This window comes from Diplotaxodon limnothrissa, linkage group LG12 (assembly GCF_057381915.1).
Source record: "Diplotaxodon limnothrissa isolate DT_005_m linkage group LG12, D_limnothrissa_male_GT1.1, whole genome shotgun sequence".
Taxonomy (NCBI): Eukaryota; Metazoa; Chordata; class Actinopteri; order Cichliformes; family Cichlidae; genus Diplotaxodon; species Diplotaxodon limnothrissa.
This window is the reverse complement of record NC_140607.1, coordinates 29,659,718-29,680,704: the sequence shown is the minus strand read 5'-3', so window position 1 is coordinate 29,680,704 and position 20,987 is coordinate 29,659,718. Positions and strand designations below refer to the sequence as shown.

General features: G+C 40.1%; 1 protein-coding gene and 1 pseudogene across 1 annotated transcript; one reads left to right on the top strand and one right to left on the bottom strand.

Annotated features, from left to right (window-relative positions):
* Nucleotides 1–294: 294 nt before the first annotated feature.
* Nucleotides 295–20,272, top strand: LOC146621562 (granzyme A-like). Its single transcript, XM_085368552.1, has 5 exons — nt 295–358; nt 543–684; nt 1,371–1,509; nt 19,719–19,976; nt 20,108–20,272. Exons 1-5 carry the CDS (start codon nt 295–297, stop codon nt 20,270–20,272), a joined length of 768 nt encoding a protein of 255 aa, XP_085224678.1.
* Nucleotides 16,559–17,350, bottom strand: LOC146621563 (uncharacterized; annotated as a pseudogene).
* Nucleotides 20,273–20,987: the final 715 nt, after the last annotated feature.

The following is a 20,987-nucleotide window of genomic DNA, read 5'->3' as shown; positions in this document are numbered from 1 at the left end:
AAGCCAAGGACAATGAAGTATTCATCCATGGGAAATACACCAAGTCAAATTTCTCACGGTCAAAAAGTGGGTAAGTATATGTGTGTGTTCTTGTTGTTGTTGTTGTTATTGGTGGTGATGGTGAATGGGGTAAGGTTGGTAATGATATATTTGATCACAACCTTAGAATCGTTTAGGAGCCCACTTTGCTGACTTGTTAATTTCAGTTGTCAGACCACATCCTTTCAGCTCTCTGTATAAAGCTGAGCGTCACGGTTTCAGTGCATTCAACATCTATGAGAGACAAAGGGCAAAATGTTCTGCCAGAGTTATTTCAGTGTTTTCGTTTCATGCATGCTCCTCGTGATCATCCAGCCAGGTGATTAATATTTTATGTGGTACTTTAATTTACCTGTAGACAATTTTCTCATTCATTTAAATAAGCAGAATGCATACTTGGCATTACAAAAGCAGTTGGTGAAGGGTATTTGTTTCACTCATCTGTTTTTGACTGCATCATCTGCTGAATTTGTTATGTGATGGATATTTTCTTTTTGTTTTAGGTGGTGGGTCTGAGATTATTGGAGGGAAAGAAGTCGAGCCACACTCGTTGCCTTTCATGGCCTATGTGAAAAGCAAAAAATCTGTCTGTGGAGGGACGTTAATCCATCCACAATGGGTCCTGACAGCTGCCCACTGCAAAGAGTAGGAACGCTTTTCAAATCACAATATTGTAATATTTATGTTTAACTGACAGTGTGAAAGATAATACATAAAAAGATTTCACGAGAGATCAGAAGGAAAAAGTCTTTATTATAATTATTAATGTAATGTTTGTTATTTTTTTATTTATAGATTGTCCATATTCTTGTAGTAATTAATATCTTCACAGAGAATTTTGCACTAATCATTGTCATATTTTTTTTTAATTTTTTAGAATTTCTTCATTTCCTTATCATAGATACAAATCAAATTGGCATCAAACATATTGTCTGTTGTTTTTATAGAAAAGCCTGCAAAACACAAGTAGATTTGTCTGCATTGCACATACATATTGATGTTGGCCATAATCCAAATGAGAAAAAAAAAGATTAAATGTTTATCTAAACAGTGTGGTAATCACTGTCATAGAAAGAGACTGCACTCAGAAATTTCATAACTGCAAATTGTTATATCGTTGAAATTCTTTATTCACCTCGAGGAAGACACCATGCAGCTTTATCTATGTCTCTAAAATAACCATAACCCAACTATATACAATAATACACATATAATGAAATAACTGTGCAGCTATGATAATGTTATAACTGTTTTATTTAAAAGGGTTAATCTGACCTATTAATCTTTTTTATAAGTGAACTTTCACTAATACATTTTTTTTTCTTCTACAGTATGAGTAAAGTGACGCTGGGAGCACACTCGATCAAGAAAAAAGAAAAAACTTCTAAACAGGTCCAAAAGGTTGATAAACGTTTTCCTCATCCTGACTATTACCAGGGATCCAAGGAGAATGACCTCATGTTGCTCAAGGTAAAGTGATCATTCATTGTCTGAAACCAAGTTAAAAAAAAAAGATTCATTTATGTGAATACGTTTGTTTTTAATCTTATATGATGTATTTCTGTGTGTGTATGGATAAATCAATAAATCAAATGATCCGTTGACGTACAACTTAACAGCGTACTCGCTAACCTTTCTAAGAAAACACATCGAACACGAGGAGAGACTAGAGCTTACACATTTAACAATGTCAGCTTGAAATTTTCATACGTAACAATGACCTTTAACAACCTCCCAGGTACAATATCATCTAGGGCTGCTCAATTAATCGAATTTTAATCACGATTACGATCTAGGCTTTCAACGATCATTAAAAATGACTGAGCAGATTATTAGCCCCTCCCTCATTTATCCGCGACACCTTAAAGGCCAGTCCGTGAAAATATTGTAGGGCATAAACCGGTCCGTGGCGCAAAAAAGGTTGGAGACCGCTGATTAAGAGGACCCGAGGGAAGCTCGGAAAGCTAAGCAGAAGTTAATTGGAGAGGAGAGTGACTGCCGTTGGTTGAAAAGAGAGGTAAAAAAAACTTCAGTGGTGTTGCACACTATTTTATATTATTTTTTAAAGTCATTATTCAATACATTGTTATTGTTAACCCTTTAAAGCCGGTCAGAGCAGCACGCTCCGTTTTGTGTAACTATTTTTAAATCCCTGTAGAACCTGAACCGTGTAAGCTAGCGCAATAATTTGTTTTGCATACGAAACCGGAGGAGTTGTACTTACATCTTATGCCATCAGCTTGTCCTCGGTCACGGTTTCCTTCCACATAAAGCTTTGCAAAAATTGCATAAAAAGCGCTTGCAGGAACAAAAACACAATATTCCAGAAACAGGCTTTGCCGATCCGATCAGCTGTTCGTAACACTTCCCACAGTGAAACAGACGTCAACGCAAACTATCGCATGTCCGCCATTTCCTGCCCGAAACCGGAAGTGACGTAATTTTCGCGGAAATGTAGTTTTTTACTTGTAGGCCTTAAAAGCCTATACTGGTCATGTTTGACTTTTCTGAATAGTTTCTGGGATGCTTAGAACTCGAAATAGTTTATTTTGATGCACCTGCTGTTTTCTTTGCAAATTTGCATCATAGGATTGTTTTTTTGTTTTTCCTGCAGTATATAAAAATTGCTTTATCTCCAAAATAAAACTATGAAGACACTCAAAATAAATTTCCTGTTGTTGTAAACTATTTTTTGTAACTTTTTTGTATTTAAAGTTTTGAGGGATAAACCTCTTAAACTTCTCCAAGTAGAAATATATGTAAAAAAAAACAAAAACGATTTTCAATTTTTTTGTAGTTTATTGCACTGTTTTGCAATTAATGTAGTTACTATGGACTTAATGCATACATATTATTAAAATATGGGCTATAACAGTTGTATTGATGTATAGCAACTTGAAATGCTCCACAAATGGCACTACAACATGTAAAAAAATAATATAAGCTCTGGCGGACTTGGTTCTATAGTAGGTCTTAAAGGGTTAAATAAATATCGTCAAATAATCGAGATCTCAATTTCAGTGAAAATAATCGTGATGATCATTTTTGCCATAATCGAGCAGCCCTAATATCATCTACTTCAATAGAAACTGGAAGAAAGTTTCTTGAGAAAAGAATTGCTACTCCTGAACTCAGTGAGGTTTTATGAACAATATTTCCACCCCATTCCTTCTTCCAGTCAACTTCAATATCAATATTACTGAGTTTTTTGAGCAAACGCTATGCAGGGGCGGATCTAGAGAAATTTTCTTAGGGTGGCATGAGGGTGGCAAAGAAATCAAATGGGGTGGCAAAATCTAAGCCTTTTTTTTTCCAAACACATATGCAGGTGGTTACATATGGTTAGAATAATTCAAATGCAGTAAGTATACACGTTTTTCATATAAATATAGTCTAGAATTTAATTATTGTCTGTAGCCCACATAATTACACACTTTAGTTACATAAAACATGTGAGTTTTGATTCTATATACTGTATAATAAATAAATATGTAGCCCAACAAGTATAAAATCCAGAAAGCTACACAACATGGGGCGGTTCATTTACAAATACAAGTCTAACTTAAGTTTCACACTGTTAGAAAACAATCACATTGTTACATGCTTAAATTACACAAAATGTCAGAAATCTGCACTGTCATGAACAAAAATTTAAACCTAATTTTTCATGATTTGTTGGATTAACCCACTGAGGTCTGAAATACAACCGGCCATTTTTGACTCCTTTTGAGTTTACGTTTCACCCTCAAATTGTTTCATTTTATTTTTTTCCCCTTGCCTTGTTTGGTGTCATTCTTTTCAGCTCAACTGAATTTAGTTGTTTTTTTCACTGACATACTGCATTAGTATTACTGATCTGAAATCACACAAAGAACTTAAAATCCTAGTAGTATTTTTTTACTGTAAAAAAAAAAAACAGTAAATTTTTATAACTTGAAATGCAAATATAAATTGTACATTTTGTAAACATATACAACTATTTATCTAAAAATGCAGCCAATACACCTGAGTTTGTTTTTTTTTCATTTTGTACAACCATTTTGTACAACCATTTAATTCAAAAGTTTTGCGAGATCCCGAGTTAGTTTTGCGAGATCTCGCAAAACTTTTGTGAGATTTCGCAAAAGTCCGTCTTAATTTTTTTTCTCCCATGTCCCCTGCGGGGCTCCGTAATTTAAAAATATTACTAAAATTAAAATGAGAGAACAATTAGGTGTCGCAATAAGATGCCCCACAAATGATGTGTGCCAGTAAAAAAAAAAGTTTGTCCACCAAAAGACAGAGGAGAACAACACATGGATAAACCTGCAGGCCTGACAACAGGAGGGGTATCACTCCGCTGGTTTTCTACTTAGTGACAGTGTTTACGTTGCAAATGTGCTTTTGTGACATTCATTAGTGCCCTCACTGACACACAAAACAAAACGACTACACAACAGAACAACTACACAAGACAACACACTAAGTAAACACGCCACACTAAACGTCACAAATCTCCCACATCTAAAAACTCTCTCGCTCTCTCTCTCACTCGCTCGCTCTGTCTCGCTGCCGTTACCGTCACTCCTAAAACTTTTCCCTCTTCCTAAACAATCAAATCCCACGTGTTGACTGTTTTTTTAATTGGTCGACATGGACAAAAAACAACATATTCAAAAAAGGGTTGCCAGGTCTTAAAAAATTTGGCCATAGACCCAAGCAGGGTGAATTTAATATTTTCGAGTTTGCTAAAATGCAAAGCGTCTCTGATCCAGATTTCCCAGGATGGGGGAGAAGGGGACTTCCAACATAACAATATTCTGCGTCTTGCTAATAAGGTGAGAAATGCTACCAGATCCGCTTGGGGCGTCGGCAAGACAACTGTATCAGGAAGAACCCCAAACAAAGCAGTTAAGGGCACAGGTTGGGGGGTTAGCTGGATGATCTTTGATAAAGTCAGAAAAATATTAATCCATTAATTAATTTGAGGGATGGACATGACCAAAACATATGTATTAGAGAGGCAGGTGTTTGATGACAACGGTCGCAATCAGGGCTAAAGTTGGGGTATATTTGAGCTAGTCTGGCTTTAGTCCAATGTACACGGTGCAAAATCTTACATTGAATCAGCCCGTGTTTGGCACATAATGAGGAGCCATGGACCCGGTAAAGAATTTTATCCCAAGAGTCATCCTGAATTACACACCCCAAGTCCTGCTCCCATGCCATTTTAATAGCCGAGGTTGAGGAGTTGCCAAAGGAACATATTCTCCCATACAGACAAGAGATCAGGCCCTGTGATGAAGGGGGAGGCGATAGAAGGTTATCAAAGTCATGACAAGGAGGTCTAGATGGGAACTGAGAGGATTTCTCCTTAACAAAACTCCGGATTTGTAAGTAGCGAAAAAAGTGACTTTTTGGAAGGCCAAATTTCAATGAGAGCTGTTCAAAGGAGGCAAATGTATTCTGAATTTACAGATCAGAAAAAGACCTGATACCCAAGGAGGCCCACAAATAAAAAGCACCATCAACTAACGAAGGCTGAAAAGAGGGATTTTTCAAAATGGGTGACTGAAGGGAAAAAAAGGTCAACTTAAAATAACGACGAAATTGATACCATATTTTCAAGGTAACTTTGACAATAGAGTTATTATAAGAACCTGCACTCGGAGGCTGCTTTTGGGCATAAATCAGGGCTGGTAAAGAGGATGAGGCACAAGAAGAAGTCTCCAAACTCAGCATTATTCATGCCTTCCCCCTGTAGCCAGTACCTGGGAATACGTCTGTGAAGGTTCTCAGTCATCCAGGTCATCGTAGTCAAAGGAGCTTGCAAAGAAAAGCGTCTGGACTTCTTTAAGTTACTTGAAGACGTTTCACCTCTCATCCGAGAAGCTTCTTCAGTTCTAAGGTCAAATGGTGGAGAGTCCCAGATATTAACCTAGTGGGAGTAACCCCCCACAGAGGGACAAAAGGACCCCCTGATGATCCTCTAATCGCCTGAGCCAAGGTGTGAAAACTGGATTATAGATATCTATATCTATAATGAAACGTCTTCAAGTAACTTAAAGAAGTCCAGACGCTTTTCTTTGCAAGCTCCTTTGACTACCTGGGAATACGAATATTACATACCCAATAATAGAACATAAGGTTTGGTAAAGCCATCCCCCATCTTTTTCGGTCTTTGAAGATATGTCTTGCGTATTCTAGGGTTTTTTTTTGTTCCAAATGAACCCAGAGAGAATCTTGTCTAATTTAACAAAAAAGGAAATTGGGATAAATACAGGGACACACTGAAAAAGAAAAGAAAATCTTGGGAGGATATTCATTTTAATTGTATTTATGCGCCCTGCTACAGACAGATGGAGTAGAGACCATCTGTCCAAATCCTGCCTAACTTTCTCCACAAGTGGGTCGAAATTAAGCTTGAAAAGAGCATGGAATTGACTTGTAATTTTTTTTCCAACAATATCTTTATTGCGTTTCAAAATTACATACAGAAATTGGAGTACTTCCACATCAAAGGAAACATCCAGGGCAGCTAAATTATTGTATAACAGTCAATCGCCCTCCCTTGCAAATCAGACACTTATAAGATGTTAGAGAGCAACAGTTAAGTGGAAGTACAAACTATATGACCTGTAAATAATAACTTAGTCAAACAAAGGAAAAGGAAAACACAAACCCCCCCCCCCCAAAAAAAAAAAATTATATATATATATATAATAAGCTTCTCTATTTCCAAGGGTTGCTCAACATCAACTCGGTTACACTATTGTGCATGGTTCAAAGTTACAAACTCAAATGTACAATTCACACAGCATTAAAGATCAAGTATAAAAGAGATTAATTTAGGAAACTGCAGAGGACCACCAACATTTACACCCCATCTGCCCCATCCACCATACTGCCAAGATCCATATTTCCCATATATTGCATAAAGGGACCCCAGATGTTTTGAAAAAGTGGTAGTTTCCCCTTGATAATGTAAGTAATTTTTTCCATAGGTAAAGTTGTGGACAATTCCTTAATCCAGTTAATGTATTTTGGTTTACTGGTCTTCCTCCATGAGAGTGCTATGACTCTTTTTGCCAGCAGTAGACATAAGTCCAGGGCGGTAATTACCTTTCTAGACATAAGATGTCCATCAGGATATAACCCTAAAATAAAAAGTTTAGGGTCAAGAGCTAGTTGTGTACCCAATATAATATCCAGAGCTTGTTTAATCTCTTTCCAAAACCGTTGTACTTTATTGCATTCCCAGACACAGTGGAAAAATGTCCCTTTCTCCTCTCCGCACCTGAAACACAAGTCTGGGATATCACCATTATACTTATTAAGCTTTTCTGGAGTCACATACGTCCTCATTAGCCAATTATATTGCAATACTTTGAGACGAGTACTGGTAGTTTGTGTTTGTGCTTCAGCACATGCCTCCTCCCAGTCTTCGGAGGATAAGTCCTCCTGTAAATCTTCCCTCCAGGCATTAAGTTTTCCTAAAGAAGATTCAGGGGAACCCTCTACTAACATATTATATAATTTGGAGATTATTCCCTTTCCAAAGCAATCTCTTTTCATTTCTGTTTCCAAAGTGGAAAACGGAGGGATTGACAAACACTGATTTTGAGATGATCTAATAAAGTTTCTCACTTGTAGATATTTAAATCGATGTTTGCATGGGATATCATACTTGGAAATCAACTCCTCAAATGACATCAAAATCTCACCCTCTGATCCCACGAGATCCCCTATTGTCTTTAAGCCTTTGTCAGCCCACTTCCTAAAACCAGGGTCTGCTCTGCCTGGAGGGAAAAATTGATTACCCCATATTGGGCTAAAGCGTGCGAAAGAGGTGGGTTCACCCAGGTATTTTTTAACCTGATACCAGATCATAATCATATTTCTGACTATAGGATTTTTTGTCTTTTTTTTCAACATTTTGACTTTTGCTGAGTATAGGTACTGGGGAAGGGGAAGAGGTACTGAGCTGTTTTCCATATTTGTCCAAGGCGGGGGGGATTTATCTGTAAAATAATACATCATAGTCCTCAATTGGGCTGCCCAATAGTACCAAAGTGGATTGGGACATTTGAGGCCTCCTCTTTCATACGGTAAGTACAAGAGTGATAAACGGAGCCTTGGTCGTCTATCATTCCACAAAAAACGTACAAAAATTGTCTTCAGGTGTGAAAATAAGTTAGCAGGGGATGACAATGGGATGTTCTGGAACAGGTACAAAAGTTTGGGCATTATGTTTAATTTAAGAACATTAATTCTCGCTATAAGTGACAAGGGCAAGAGCTTCCATCTATCTAGGGATGAGGTGATTGAGTCTGCCATAGGGGTGTAGTTAGCTCCAACAATGTCTCTCAAACATGGCACTATCTTAATCCCCAGACAGGTAAAACAGTCTACCATTTTGAATTGGAAAGAATTTCCAGCACCCTCTCTCTCTTCTGAGTTAAGTATCATTAATGAAGATTTTTCTTTGTTCACTTTATATCCTAATATCCGTCCAAATATGTGTAGTAGATCCAACAAGGCTAACCCTTCCCAACACATTTGAAATATTAAAGGACAGAGAAACAAATAATACCTGAATGTCAAAAACTACATCCATAACAATGAATACTGAATATGCCCCTTTAACTTGAACTTGGGCACCCATTTCCCTCCCCCTATACATATTGGCACCTGTCTAACAGCTAAAGGTTGTTCCACCCAAAAGTGAGGATCAACCGACTGTGCCTGAACACTTTTCCCTTACCCCACCCCGCTATGCAAACAAAAAACTTGTTATTGAATACGATAAGAAAATCAGGGTACTAATAGTGGCTGTGAGCCTCTGGACCAATAAACAAATAAATATAACAAACTGGCCTTTCTCTCTCTCCCTCTCACTTCTTTTTAAACTTAAAGCTCAGTAATCATCCCTCCATGCCAACACACTGTAGTATGACCATGATTACATCATCTCACCCCGGTCCACTTTCTGACCTCAGAGCCTTTACAAAGTTCTCCGCTTCACCTGGCAGGTTAAAGATGCGGGACTGTCCGTCGTGTGTCACTATCAGTCGCGCAGGAGGAATCATGCCGTACCGGATACCCATGGAGCGAAGCTGTTGTCTTACGGCGTCAAACTCTTTCTGTTTTTTGTGCACTCCGGTCGCTAGGTCCTCATAAAATCTTACCGGGCGATTCTTGAAAAGAATCTGTCCCTTTGCCCTGGCAGCTCTTATCACGGTCATTTTATCCTTGTAATTTAGAAACTTCATGATCATAGTCCTTGGTGCAGCGGTATTTGACATATTCTTCTGGCCGACCCGATGCGCTCTCTCCAGCGTCAGAGCGGTTCGTAGCGGCGCCAAGTTCAGAGCCTCCGGTAGCCAGTTTTCCAAGAAAGCGCACACATCTTCTCCTTCTGCGTCCTCGGGCAGGTTAACAAGTCTCAAGTTAGATCGTCGCGATCTGGTCTCCAGATCCAGCACTTTGTCCTCGAGGTTTTTGTTGTTATTTTCAAGAGTCCGTACCTTTGCTTCCAAGGTGGTAATGCTATCTTCTGCTGCAGATATCCGGGCCTCCGCCTCACTGACCCGCTTGGCACACTCATTAACATCCTTCCTCACAGTCTCTATTGCTGACAAAACACCATCAAGTTTGGAGGAAAAATCGGATTTCAAGCTTGCAATAGCCGCCAGTATTACGTCTGAGCCTTCGGCTGTCTCTTCCCTCTCAGTCGGCTCATCATTTCCCTCCTCCACCGCCTGGCTAGCGTTGATATTAGTCTCGCTATCTTCACGGCTAACGCTAGCTTCACAGCTAGCCTCAGAGTTCAACTTAGAAGTGAAGTCAGATAATTTCGATTGAGTCGGTCTACTAATGTTTTTCCCGGGTTTCCTTTGCGAGAGAGGCATCACAGCTGTCCTAGGTGTCGTTCAATGTCTAACAAACGAGTATTATTCAGGATTTTACAGAAAGATAGCGGAGCAGAAGTGGGCACGTCCTTTCAGCCAGCCGCCATTACCGGACCCCCTTGACTTGTAATTTTAACCCCTAAATATGTGAAGTTGTCCGATACAACTCGAAAAGGCAGTGCTGTGCACTGATATTTCTGTGCAGCAGCATTCAGGGGGAACAGTTCACTCTTAGCGAGATTCAGCTTATAGCCAGAAATAAGGCTAAACTGTTCAAGTATTGAGAGCACCAAAGGAAATGAGGATGCTGGTTCTGAGATATAAAGAAGAAAATCATCTGCGTATAAGGAGACCCTTTGATCTATACCATTCCTAGTAACCCCGGTGATACCTGGGTTTGATCTCAGCGATATGGCCAGGGGCTCAATTAGAATTGCAAAGAGCAACGGCGACATGGGACAGCCCTGCCTAGTCCCCCTAAACAGAGGAAAAAAGTCAGAACATGTGCCATTTGTTTTGACAGCGGCAAGCGGGGATATATAAAGAAGTTTCAACCAGGAGATGATTATTTTACCAAAGCCGAATTTATCCAGAACATAAAAAAGGTATCCCCACTCGACCCTGTCAAAAGCCTTCTCAGCATCTAAACTGATCCCAAACTCAGGGCTGTTGGAGTCTGAGGGATTGTAAAGAACATTAAACAAGCGTCTAAGGTTAGAGAAGGCATATCTCCCTTTAATAAAGCCAGTTTGATCCGGGTTAATTACAGATGGCAAGACTGCTTCCACACGCATCGCTAAAAGTTTAGCAAGGATTTTATAGTCCACATTTAACAAAGAAATGGGACGGTATGAGCCACATTGTAATGGATCCTTATCCTTTTTTAAGATCAAGGATATAGATGCCTGCAGTAGAGAGGGTGGGAGGGATCCAACTTCCAGTGAATGCTTATACATATTTATCATGAGTGGGGCCAGTTTAGGCATAAATTTACGATAGAACTCAACAGGAAACCCGTCCTGTCCGGGACACTTAGAACACTGCAATTTGCTGATAGCTTGCAGGATCTCTTCTACAGTTACTGGTCCCTCCAGCTGAAGGCTGTGTGTCTGATCAATTGATGGGACCTTAAGATGATTGAAAAAGGAGTCCAAAGCCTCAGTACTAAATGCACACTCAGACACATAGAGAGATGAATAAAAGTCTCGAAATTGGTCATTAATTATTTTAGGATCCGTAGAAACACCGCTTGATGTCTGAATCCGAGGAATGGAATGTGCAGCTGCTGCACTACGAAGCTGATGGGAGAGCAGTTTACTGGCCTTATCCCCATACTCATACTGGGAGTACTGACACTTCAACAACATCTCTTCAGCCCGAGCAGAGGACAGGTGATCAAACTCAGTCTGCAAAGACAGCCTGTCATTATAGACCTCTGGTGCCGGGCAGACAGCATACAACTCATCTAATTGCGATATGCGTATTATGAGCTCGGACAACTTTGCTTTCCTTTGATTTGCCTCAAAACCAGCATAAGATATAATATGTCCCCTGATAAAAGCCTTAAACGTTTCCCACAAAATGGAGGGTGATATTCCGGGTGTAATGTTTGTCTCTATAAATAAGTCTATCTTGGAATTCACAAATGTGATTAACTTATCGTCTGACAGCAAGCGTGTATTCAAACGCCATGGAGCTGGTGGAGAACTTTGGCCCACTGCCAAATCTAGAGTCAACAGAGCATGATCTGATATGACAATAGCACTATGAGAGCAAGAGCGAATCTGTGAAGTAAGTCGACTGTCCAGTAGAAAGTAATCAATACGAGTGTATGTATGATGAACAGGGGAGAAAAAGGTGTACTCTCTACGTGTGGGGTTGAGAAAACGCCAGGCATCAATAACAGAAAATTCTTCAAGGAACATATTAATAATTTTGGAAGAGTTGGATTGCCTACCAGGCTTATTTGAGGATTGATCCAGCGGCCCGAGCCAACAATTAAAATCGCTACCAAAAACCAAATAGTGGGAAGACAAGTCAGGAATTTTAGTGAAAAAAGTGCTAAAAAAATTTGGATTGTCCTAATTGGGAGCATAGACATTGGCAAAAATGAATTTAGTGTTCAAAATACTACCACTCACAATAATGAATCTACCATTCTGGTCCGCTATAACATTAGAAGAAACAAATGGCACTGATTTGTGTATTAAAATAGCAGCACCACGAACTTTGGATTTAAATGTAGAGTGATAGAGTTGGCCCACCCACCCCTTACGAAGTCTAAAATGATCTGAAATTTTTAGGTGTGTTTCTTGTAAAAACACAACCTGGGCGCCCAAAAATTGCAAATGATGGAGGACCTTGCTCCTTTTAATAGGTTGGTTCAGACCTTTACAATTCCAGCTACAGAACTTAAACGAGTGACCTGCTTGTTGATTATTAGTATTTAATTGCGATACCATGTTAGAACATAGGTTGAAAAAAACCGAAGCTGACCGATGAAAAACACAGAAAAAACAAAGTCAGTGAACAGAACAGTACAACATAAAAAACAAAGAACACCCAAACTTCCCCCTAAATGCTGAAGCATCTTCCCTAACAAGATGCGCGCACCCCCCACCAAACACACCCCTGAGCACTTCCTCCCAACCATTCGAAGTCCCAGTTGAGTTCAAGCTCCTTGCAATACAAGGCAGAGACAAATCAAGGATTGTATGAAAATATATTAGAACAAGACACATCCTATAAATCAAGCTCACCTCAAATAAACATAAGTATGTTACTTAAAAAAATACAATAAGATACAATAAAAAATAAAAAACAGTGAAGAAAGAGGAAAAAAAAATAGAATAGAATATTTCACAGAAATTAACCAAGATGGACATATCAGCCCAATGGGCTAAGACACTTATGTGCCCTGAGAGGCAGGGCTCCCCAGGATTTTATTGGCAAAGTCCGTGGCAGACGCAGGATCAGTAAACTTACGTACAACTCCATCTGGAAGTGTCACCCTCAGTTCCGCAGGATAGAACAGGCTGAACTTGATCCCAGGACAAGAGTGTAGAAGGCGCTTGACCCAGTAAACTGTGAACGTTTTTTAGCCACTGCAGGTGTGAAGTCTGGAAAGATGGAGATCCTTCTGCCCTGGTAAAGTAGAGGAGAGTTTGCCCCTGCAGCTGTTCCTTAACATGGAAGTAGTGGACTCTAATGAGGAGTGGGCGAGGAGGCGCTCCCTCTCTGGGCTTTGGTCCAAGGGACCTGTGAACCCGATCTAACAGAGGTGCTTCATTCAGTTTCAGAAGATCTTGCAGGAGATGGGAAATAAACTCCCTAGGGTTAGAAGTCTCCAAACCCTCGGGGATGCCAATAAGGCGAATATTATTGCGCCTTGATCTTCCTTCTAGATCCTCACATTTAGCTTGCAGTTGTCTGACCTCCTCCGTTAGGACACTTACAGCAGATTGAAGAGAAGTCAGGTCGTCACTGCAGGTTGTAGCTGAAAGCTCCAAATCTTTAATGGTGGTCCCTTGAGCATTAACGGTGGCCTGTAGGGTGGTTATAGCAGCTTTAAACTCAGCCTTCACAGATGATATTTCTGACCGCAGTATATGGGTAACCGTATCAATCTTGCATTCAAGCTTGTCGCAGATGTCCCGTTTCATGTTATCTTTTTGTGTCTCTGTTGTGGCCAGTGCTATCCTCTATGCCAGGGGTCGGCAACCCTGGGCACCCGTGCCACAGTTGACACGCAAAGGCTTAACTGATGGCACGACCATAGCTGGACTGGCCATCGGGCATACCGGGCCTTTGCCCGGTGGGCCGATGGTGATTTTTCGTTTTTATGGGCCGATGATTTTTTTTTATTATTTTGTTTTTCAGTTATGAACTGCAGTCTGTCTGGATCAGATATAAACCAAATTTAGGTGGAGTTTATTTCCGTTGTGCTGAGTTTTTACAGTCAGTTACAATACCTCGTACTGCGTACTAGCTAGCATGACGGAGTTTTTATACAGCTGGGTGGGTGCTATGATGTTACTGATAGTGAACTTTATTTTATTCATAAGGTTAGTTAGTAGAGTTGTCAACCGTCCCGTAAAAACAGAATCGTCCCGCATTCAGAGAAAATATTACGCATTTCGTATTGAGCTGAAAAGGAACACAGTTTGTCCCGTACTTCAGCTAGAATGGAAAAAGACACAAAGCTGGATTTATTCTCCGTCTTTACGCTGTCAGCTGCCTCTTCTTCTCTCATTCAATCATAAAACTGATCAATGATCAGCTGATCGGTATTTCTGACGCAAGTCCCAGCTGTTGTTTGTTTATCGCCCACTTTGCGCCAGAAAGAGGAAACCAGCGGATGTCGCACTAAACAACAGCAGCACGTTTAAGCTTGATCAGCTGTTGTTAGAATTTATTTAATATTAATTTCTAGTATCAGCTGATATTTGCTGGAGCCACAGCCGTAAAAGCTGCTGGCCATGATGTCGGTTTGGATATCTGGGGAGAGGGAAACATGAAGATGAAACCAGGAGATGTTCTTACTGAATCATCAGAGCTGAACAGGTGATGGAGAAATAGGTTTACCTTTTAGGTGACATGAATGAGTTGAAGGGAAGTTATGAACTGTTTCTGAGAGACAAATAACACCAGGATCCTTTTCTAAGTAGCTGACAGCTGGTAACTGTGCAGGGGCGGGTCTAGCAAAGTTTTGCCAGGGGGCCAGGTAGGGCATTAACAGGGAACAAAGAAATACTTTTGTTATTCTCATTAAAAATGTCTAGCTTTTATTAAATAATTATCTGAATCTTACAACCTAAGTTTTTATCTGATGTATAACGTATAGAAATCATACATATAACAACAAGACAGTGTACATCACTGTCACAACAGCGTTTGTTTTCATTCAAAGGCTTTATAGTTTTTCTCAAATGCTAAAACACATTTCACAAACGTTTCCACCATGTTCCCCAATGTCTAAACACAACACCCTTTTCTAAAGCTACATAAACACAACCACACCTTCCCACTGCAAAACTCAAACTGTCACACCAAAAGAGCAGCTCGAAGCTTTCAAAAATGTAAACACTAAACACATCATTACCAAAGATGGGCAGTAACGCGTTACTTGTAATCTTGTAATCTGATTACTTTTTTCAAGTAACGAGTAAAGTAAGGGATTACTATTGCAAAAACGGTAATTAGCTTACCGTTACTTTCCCGTAGGAACGCTGCGTTACTGCGTTACTAAAACCGTGATTTTTTGCTAGAATGTCTCACGACAGTGACATAAGCGAGTGCGCCGTTAGTGACAACAGCTGTCTACAGGTCAACAATGGATCACATATCGATTGTGGGAGAGAGTGTGAGCGTGCAGCGTTTAAAGCGTGGAAGTACTGACCTTACTTTGAGTTTGATTCCATAAAAAGTGACAAAAACATTAGCGTCCATCGTGCGTGGGAAAAAAGCTTCTTTTTACAGTGAAAAAAACCCCTAAACTTCCAAGCAAGCACCAAGTGCGCCATGACGTAATGGGAAACTCGCAGAGAAAGTCGCGGATTCTTCAACTGACCGCGGCACACCTGCACCAGGGTAAACCTCCGCCTACCGCAGTCCTGCTTTACAGGTGAAAATAGAGCAAGAGCACCGCTGAGTCTTTGACTTTATTTATTTTCTGCTGTGTTTTACTTGCATCTATTTGAAAGAGTGAGTGTAAACACAAAAAATATTTTATTTTATGTGCTGGAATGTGCAGAAAATAGCTTTAAATGTTAAACCAATTTATTCAAGTCAGAGAGTGTTGCATATAATTAAATTTTTGCTTGATGCATAAAGTTAAAAGATTAAAACTGATAAAACAAGTTAAAAAAAGAGATTTTTCCATTTGATTACATTTTGTATGATGGATTATGTAGAAAAAGTAGAATTGGGCTGAAAGATCTATCGCTTTATCACCTCTTCAGGTTGTAAATCGTGTTTTTAAAAAGTAACTAAGTAACTAAGTAATTAATTACTTTTGAAAATAAGTAATCAGTAAAGTAACGGGATTACTTTTTTGGGGAAGTAATCAGTAATTAGTTACTGATTACTTTTTTCAAGTAACTTGACCAACACTGATCATTACACACTACGCAAAACAATTGAACACACAATGCTCAATTTGTGAGAAGGTTCTTTGTTTCATAACTGCCAATGCATATTTTTAGAAACTATACAGTAACGGATCGTCGTAGATCTCTGCAGAGGATTAGGCATTTAGATTTGTGAGTTTCATATGAAGAGTATAAATCTATAGAAAATCCTGCATGTACGTACACTACTGTAACACAACTCAATGCAAAAACAGAATCTATTGCATACAACAGTACTCTTGAAAACATGATCAGGGTGTGAAGTTTTTTTATTTACGTTATTCACACCACACACCCACCACAATCACTGTGCGGCATCATGTCGCTGAGCTGCATCGGGCCACATCACCTCATCCACATCACAGGTTATATTGTCTCTTGCCAGGCACCACGGGAAAAATGCCCTGGAATGGCGAATCCATCCTTGGAAGGCCTCCGCTGGGATGTCAACAGGCCAGCTCCATTGCCCTTAGGAGGTTCTCTCATGTGTATGGTTGTCTGTCATAAACCTTCCATCTCCACGATGAGAAGAACTCCTCTATAGGGTTCAGGAAAGGGGAGTAGGGTGGCAGACAGACGTTTAAAAAGTGGTCACTGTTGGTAGTGAACCACTCTCTGATTTGGTTTGTTCTGTGGATGTGGACATTGTCCCAAATGATCACATAAATGTGATGTGCGGGCCCAGGATGGTGTTGTTGGCGGTCCAGGAGGATGTCTTTTAGCTCCTCTAGGAAGGTGAGGAGACGTTGGGTGTTGTAAGACCCAAGGACAGCATGCCCCTCCGAACCCATGGCCGCACAAAGGGTAATATTACCCCCCCATTGGCCAGGGACCTCAGTGATGGCTCTTTGGCCAATGATGTTGCGGCCTCTTTGCCTTCGTTTGTGCAGGTTGAAGCCAGCCTCATCCAGGAAGAGGTACTCATGAGGTCTGGCCATCGCGTCCAACTGTAATATCCTCTGTGAAAATGTGAAAGTGCACAGGTGTTCAGAACAAAGGTCAATCAGGTAGCACAGTATTGTCCAGAAGTAATGTAGGCCACTGAGCAACACAGTATGTCCACTATCTGTACTGTGAACATGGATACTTACTTGCACATACTCGGTCTTTGTGTCGCGCAGAGTTGCGCTCAAAGGGAACCCTATAGACCTGTTTCATCTGCGTCTTTTGGCGCCGGAGAACTCTGTCTATTGTGGCCAAGCTGACATCGTCAATGCTCTCAAAGTTGACATTATCGGCAATGACTTTGTCTCTGATCTCCCAGAGTCTGATGAGGTTGTTCCCACGAACCATATCCACAATGAGGGTTTCTTGTGCCGCTGTAAATATGGCAACCCTCCCACCGCCCAATGTGAAAGTGCACAGGTGTTCAGAACAAAGGTCAATCAGTTAGCACAGTATTGTCCAGAAGTAATGTAGGCCACTGAGCAACACAGTATGTCCACTATCTGTACTGTGAACATGGATACTTACTTGCACATACTCGGTCTTTGTGTCACGCAGAGTTGCGCTCAAAGAGAACCCTATAGACCTGTTTCATCTGCGTCTTTTGGCGCCGGAGAACTCTGTCTATTGTGGCCAAGCTGACATCGTCAATGCTCTCAAAGTTGACATTATCGGCAATGACTTTGTCTCTGATCTCCCAGAGTCTGATGAGGTTGTTCCCACGAACCATATCCACAATGAGAGTTTCTTGTGCCGCTGTAAATATGGCAACCCTCCCACCTCTATGTGGCATTCTTTCAACTCTAAAGAAAGAAACATGTGTTGTCAATTGACATGTGTTATAATACAGTCACAACTGATTTGAAACCAATAGACTACTTTCACAGGTTTGTAAAACTGTATTGTGACAAAGAAAGCAATAGAGTACAATACCTGTTGTGTTGTCTGAATGCTCTGATAATGGTGGCCACGGTGAACCTATTCAGGTTTGGACGGACTCTTAGTCCTGCTTCAGCCATTGTCATGCCATGGTCAATGACTGTTGCTCGCATCTCGTCCGTAATGATGGTGCGAGGTTGTCTTGCTCTCCCTCCTGGACCTTCTCCTCTCCCATCTTGGCCTCCTCCTCTTCCTCATTGGCCTGCTCCTCTTCCTCCTCTCATTTGAACTCCTCTTCCTTGTTGGCCTGCTCCTCTTCCTCCTCTCATTTGAACTCCTCTTCCTCATTGGCCTGCTCCTCTTCTTCCAGGGCCAGCTCTTCTCCCTCCTCTGCATCGAATTCCTCTTCCCCTGACTTTGCCTTCATCCATGGTGTTTGTTTGGAATCTTCAGCATACTGTGCACTCTGAACTTGCTTTTATACATGTGGTCACAGCATTAGCAACAGGTGTCTTCAATTTTGAGTAGTTGTGTGTAATGAATGACGCCAGGTGTGTTCATTGTGTTCAAATATTGCTGACTGTGGCAAGCATGTTGCATCACATGAGCTTTCATTTGAGAATATGAACAGAGTTCTTTTGCAACTTGTGTTTTAGCAAGGAAAGATGTGTTTAGATTTATGACAATGGAGGATTGTGTTCTGTGAATTGTGTCTTCATGTGACATCTGTTTATGATATTGGTAAATGATGGCTAGATTTAGTAAATGTGTTTAGACAACTGGTCATTTGGTTTAGAGGATTGGCTTTTGTGTTTTAGCATTTGAGAAAAACTGTAAGAGCTGTCAGGGCCTGACATTAGAGCAGGGTGTCCAAGTCCAGTCCTCGAGAGCTACTGTCCTGCAGCTTTAGATGCATCCTTGCTCTGACACACCTGAATCAAATGGACACCCCTGCATTAGAGCAACAAGGTGAAAGTTCAGAAGGAGGACATACCAGCTTTTGAGGACCCTGAGAAGGGGCAAAATGATGACAGATAGTGTCCATTGTGGATAAGAAGTATTGTATGAGCTAGGGCTCTGAAGTTCTGGAATTTGGTTTATCAACCACCATACAGGAGACAAGCCTGTGAAGAGAAATGTCTTTTCAGGCTCCTCAAAAGCTGATATGTCCTCTGAGCTTTCACCTTCCTGCTCTGATGTCTGGTCTCCCTTCACCCCTGACAGTAGGAAGACAGACTCCCCTTCCGTAGTTTCTTTCTGCTTTTCTCCCTAATCTCCGATTTCCTGAAGTATGGACATTGGTTGAAAATGTGAGGTAAATCCTGCTGTCCACTACAAAGGACAATGAATAAGTTTTGTTTTGGAAGGGATAAAATTACTGTGCAATTGTAAAATCCTACTAAATCAAAGTTGAGGCTGTCAAATTGAAGAAAAAAAAAGTTTAAGCGGCAGAATTATAATATTTGTTTAAAAAAAGTATCACTTAACCCACCCCCTTTGGCATAAAATATAGATTGCATAAACAGTGGTTGACAGTGCAGTCTCAGACTCATGTCCTTGACAGAGGACAAAAAATAATTGCTGGGTATTACTAGGAGGATAAAAGGTAAAAGCAGACTTATTCTCTTTAATGTATTTTTGTGTACGTATAATTTGACTTTTCAATAAGTTACAACACATATTTTCCATTTACAAAACAAAATGTATAAATAAATGAGTGGGGGTTCAAGATTTTAGCACAGTGCTGCATGAATACTTACGTTATGACCTGCTCTGTAAAGGTCAAATATAAACAGTCATAATGAGTATGTAACATGTCCATTTAATTATTGTTCAGCTTAAAAAAACAGTGAAGCTCACCAAGACAGTGAAGTGTCTCCAGTTGGGCAACACCGTCAAGGAGCCTCCAGCTGGCAGCAAATGTATGGTGGCTGGATGGGGACTAACTGAAAGCAACCAACCATCTGATGTCCTCATGTCTGCCAATGTGACTGTGATCGACAGAGAGACATGCAAGTCTTATTATTATCCTGTTATCACCAGTGACATGATATGTGCTGGTTCAACTGGTAAAAAAAAGGTTGATGTCTGTCAAGTAAGTATATAGAGTGTGTGTGTATATTTATTAGTTCTCTGAATTAAACAGGCATTCAGCTCAACACTCTTGGCTTTTTCACATCCACAAGTAGTCAAAGAATGACTACCATGTATTTGTTCTTCCTGCAGGGGGATTCAGGAGGGCCACTGTTGTGCGATGGGGTGCTGGTTGGAGCTACTTCTTTTGGAATCAAGTGTGAGAGTAAAGAGAACGTACCGGGAGTCTTTGCATTTGTCTCAAACAAACAACTCAACTGGATCAAAGAAACAATGAAGTCATATGAAATGCCATGAATCCACAGGCATCAATACATATGAGCTAAGCAAGACAAAAATCTTTGATGCGTTTACGCTTAAATCTGTCCCTGCTTTCACCATATAGACTACACATACAGTATATGATATCAGCCCCGTCATGGTTAGTACTGTCCACTGCAGAAACATAAAACCAGATCTTCTTTGCAGCCTTTCTCTTGGACAATCATTGTAAAGGTTTGTGGATTATTTAATTTTTGAGAATTGCATTTTGGTTGCTGTTGCTGTAGAGTCTACATAAATGTGGTTATTTCTGAAAGAATTTCTACAAGAACAGTTCCTAACATAATTTCTTCTTGCAGTGGAAAATGACCTTTACCCGTCTTTTATTGTCTTATTTGTGAAAAGATAATACTTAGTATTGTTAACTAGAAAATTGACATAAAAGATTTGTTTATGAAAACCCCCAGCAACATTTTTATATACCTTTTACATTTTCTACTTTCTAATAAAGCTAACAGCATGAACAAAAAAGATTTCTTTCTTTCTTTCATTATTTGTACTGCATTCCTTTCAAAATTTTGTCTTTTTACTCTTAACTCCTAAATCTTTAAAAATGTTTGTGACCCAAAACTGATAGTGTAGTCTTTTATTTTTTTGTATTCAAATTTAATAACTTTTAATGGCTCAGAAAGATTTTTGTAATTGTATTTTCAGAAAACAAACCAGCAGATGCATGATGTGATTATTCTCT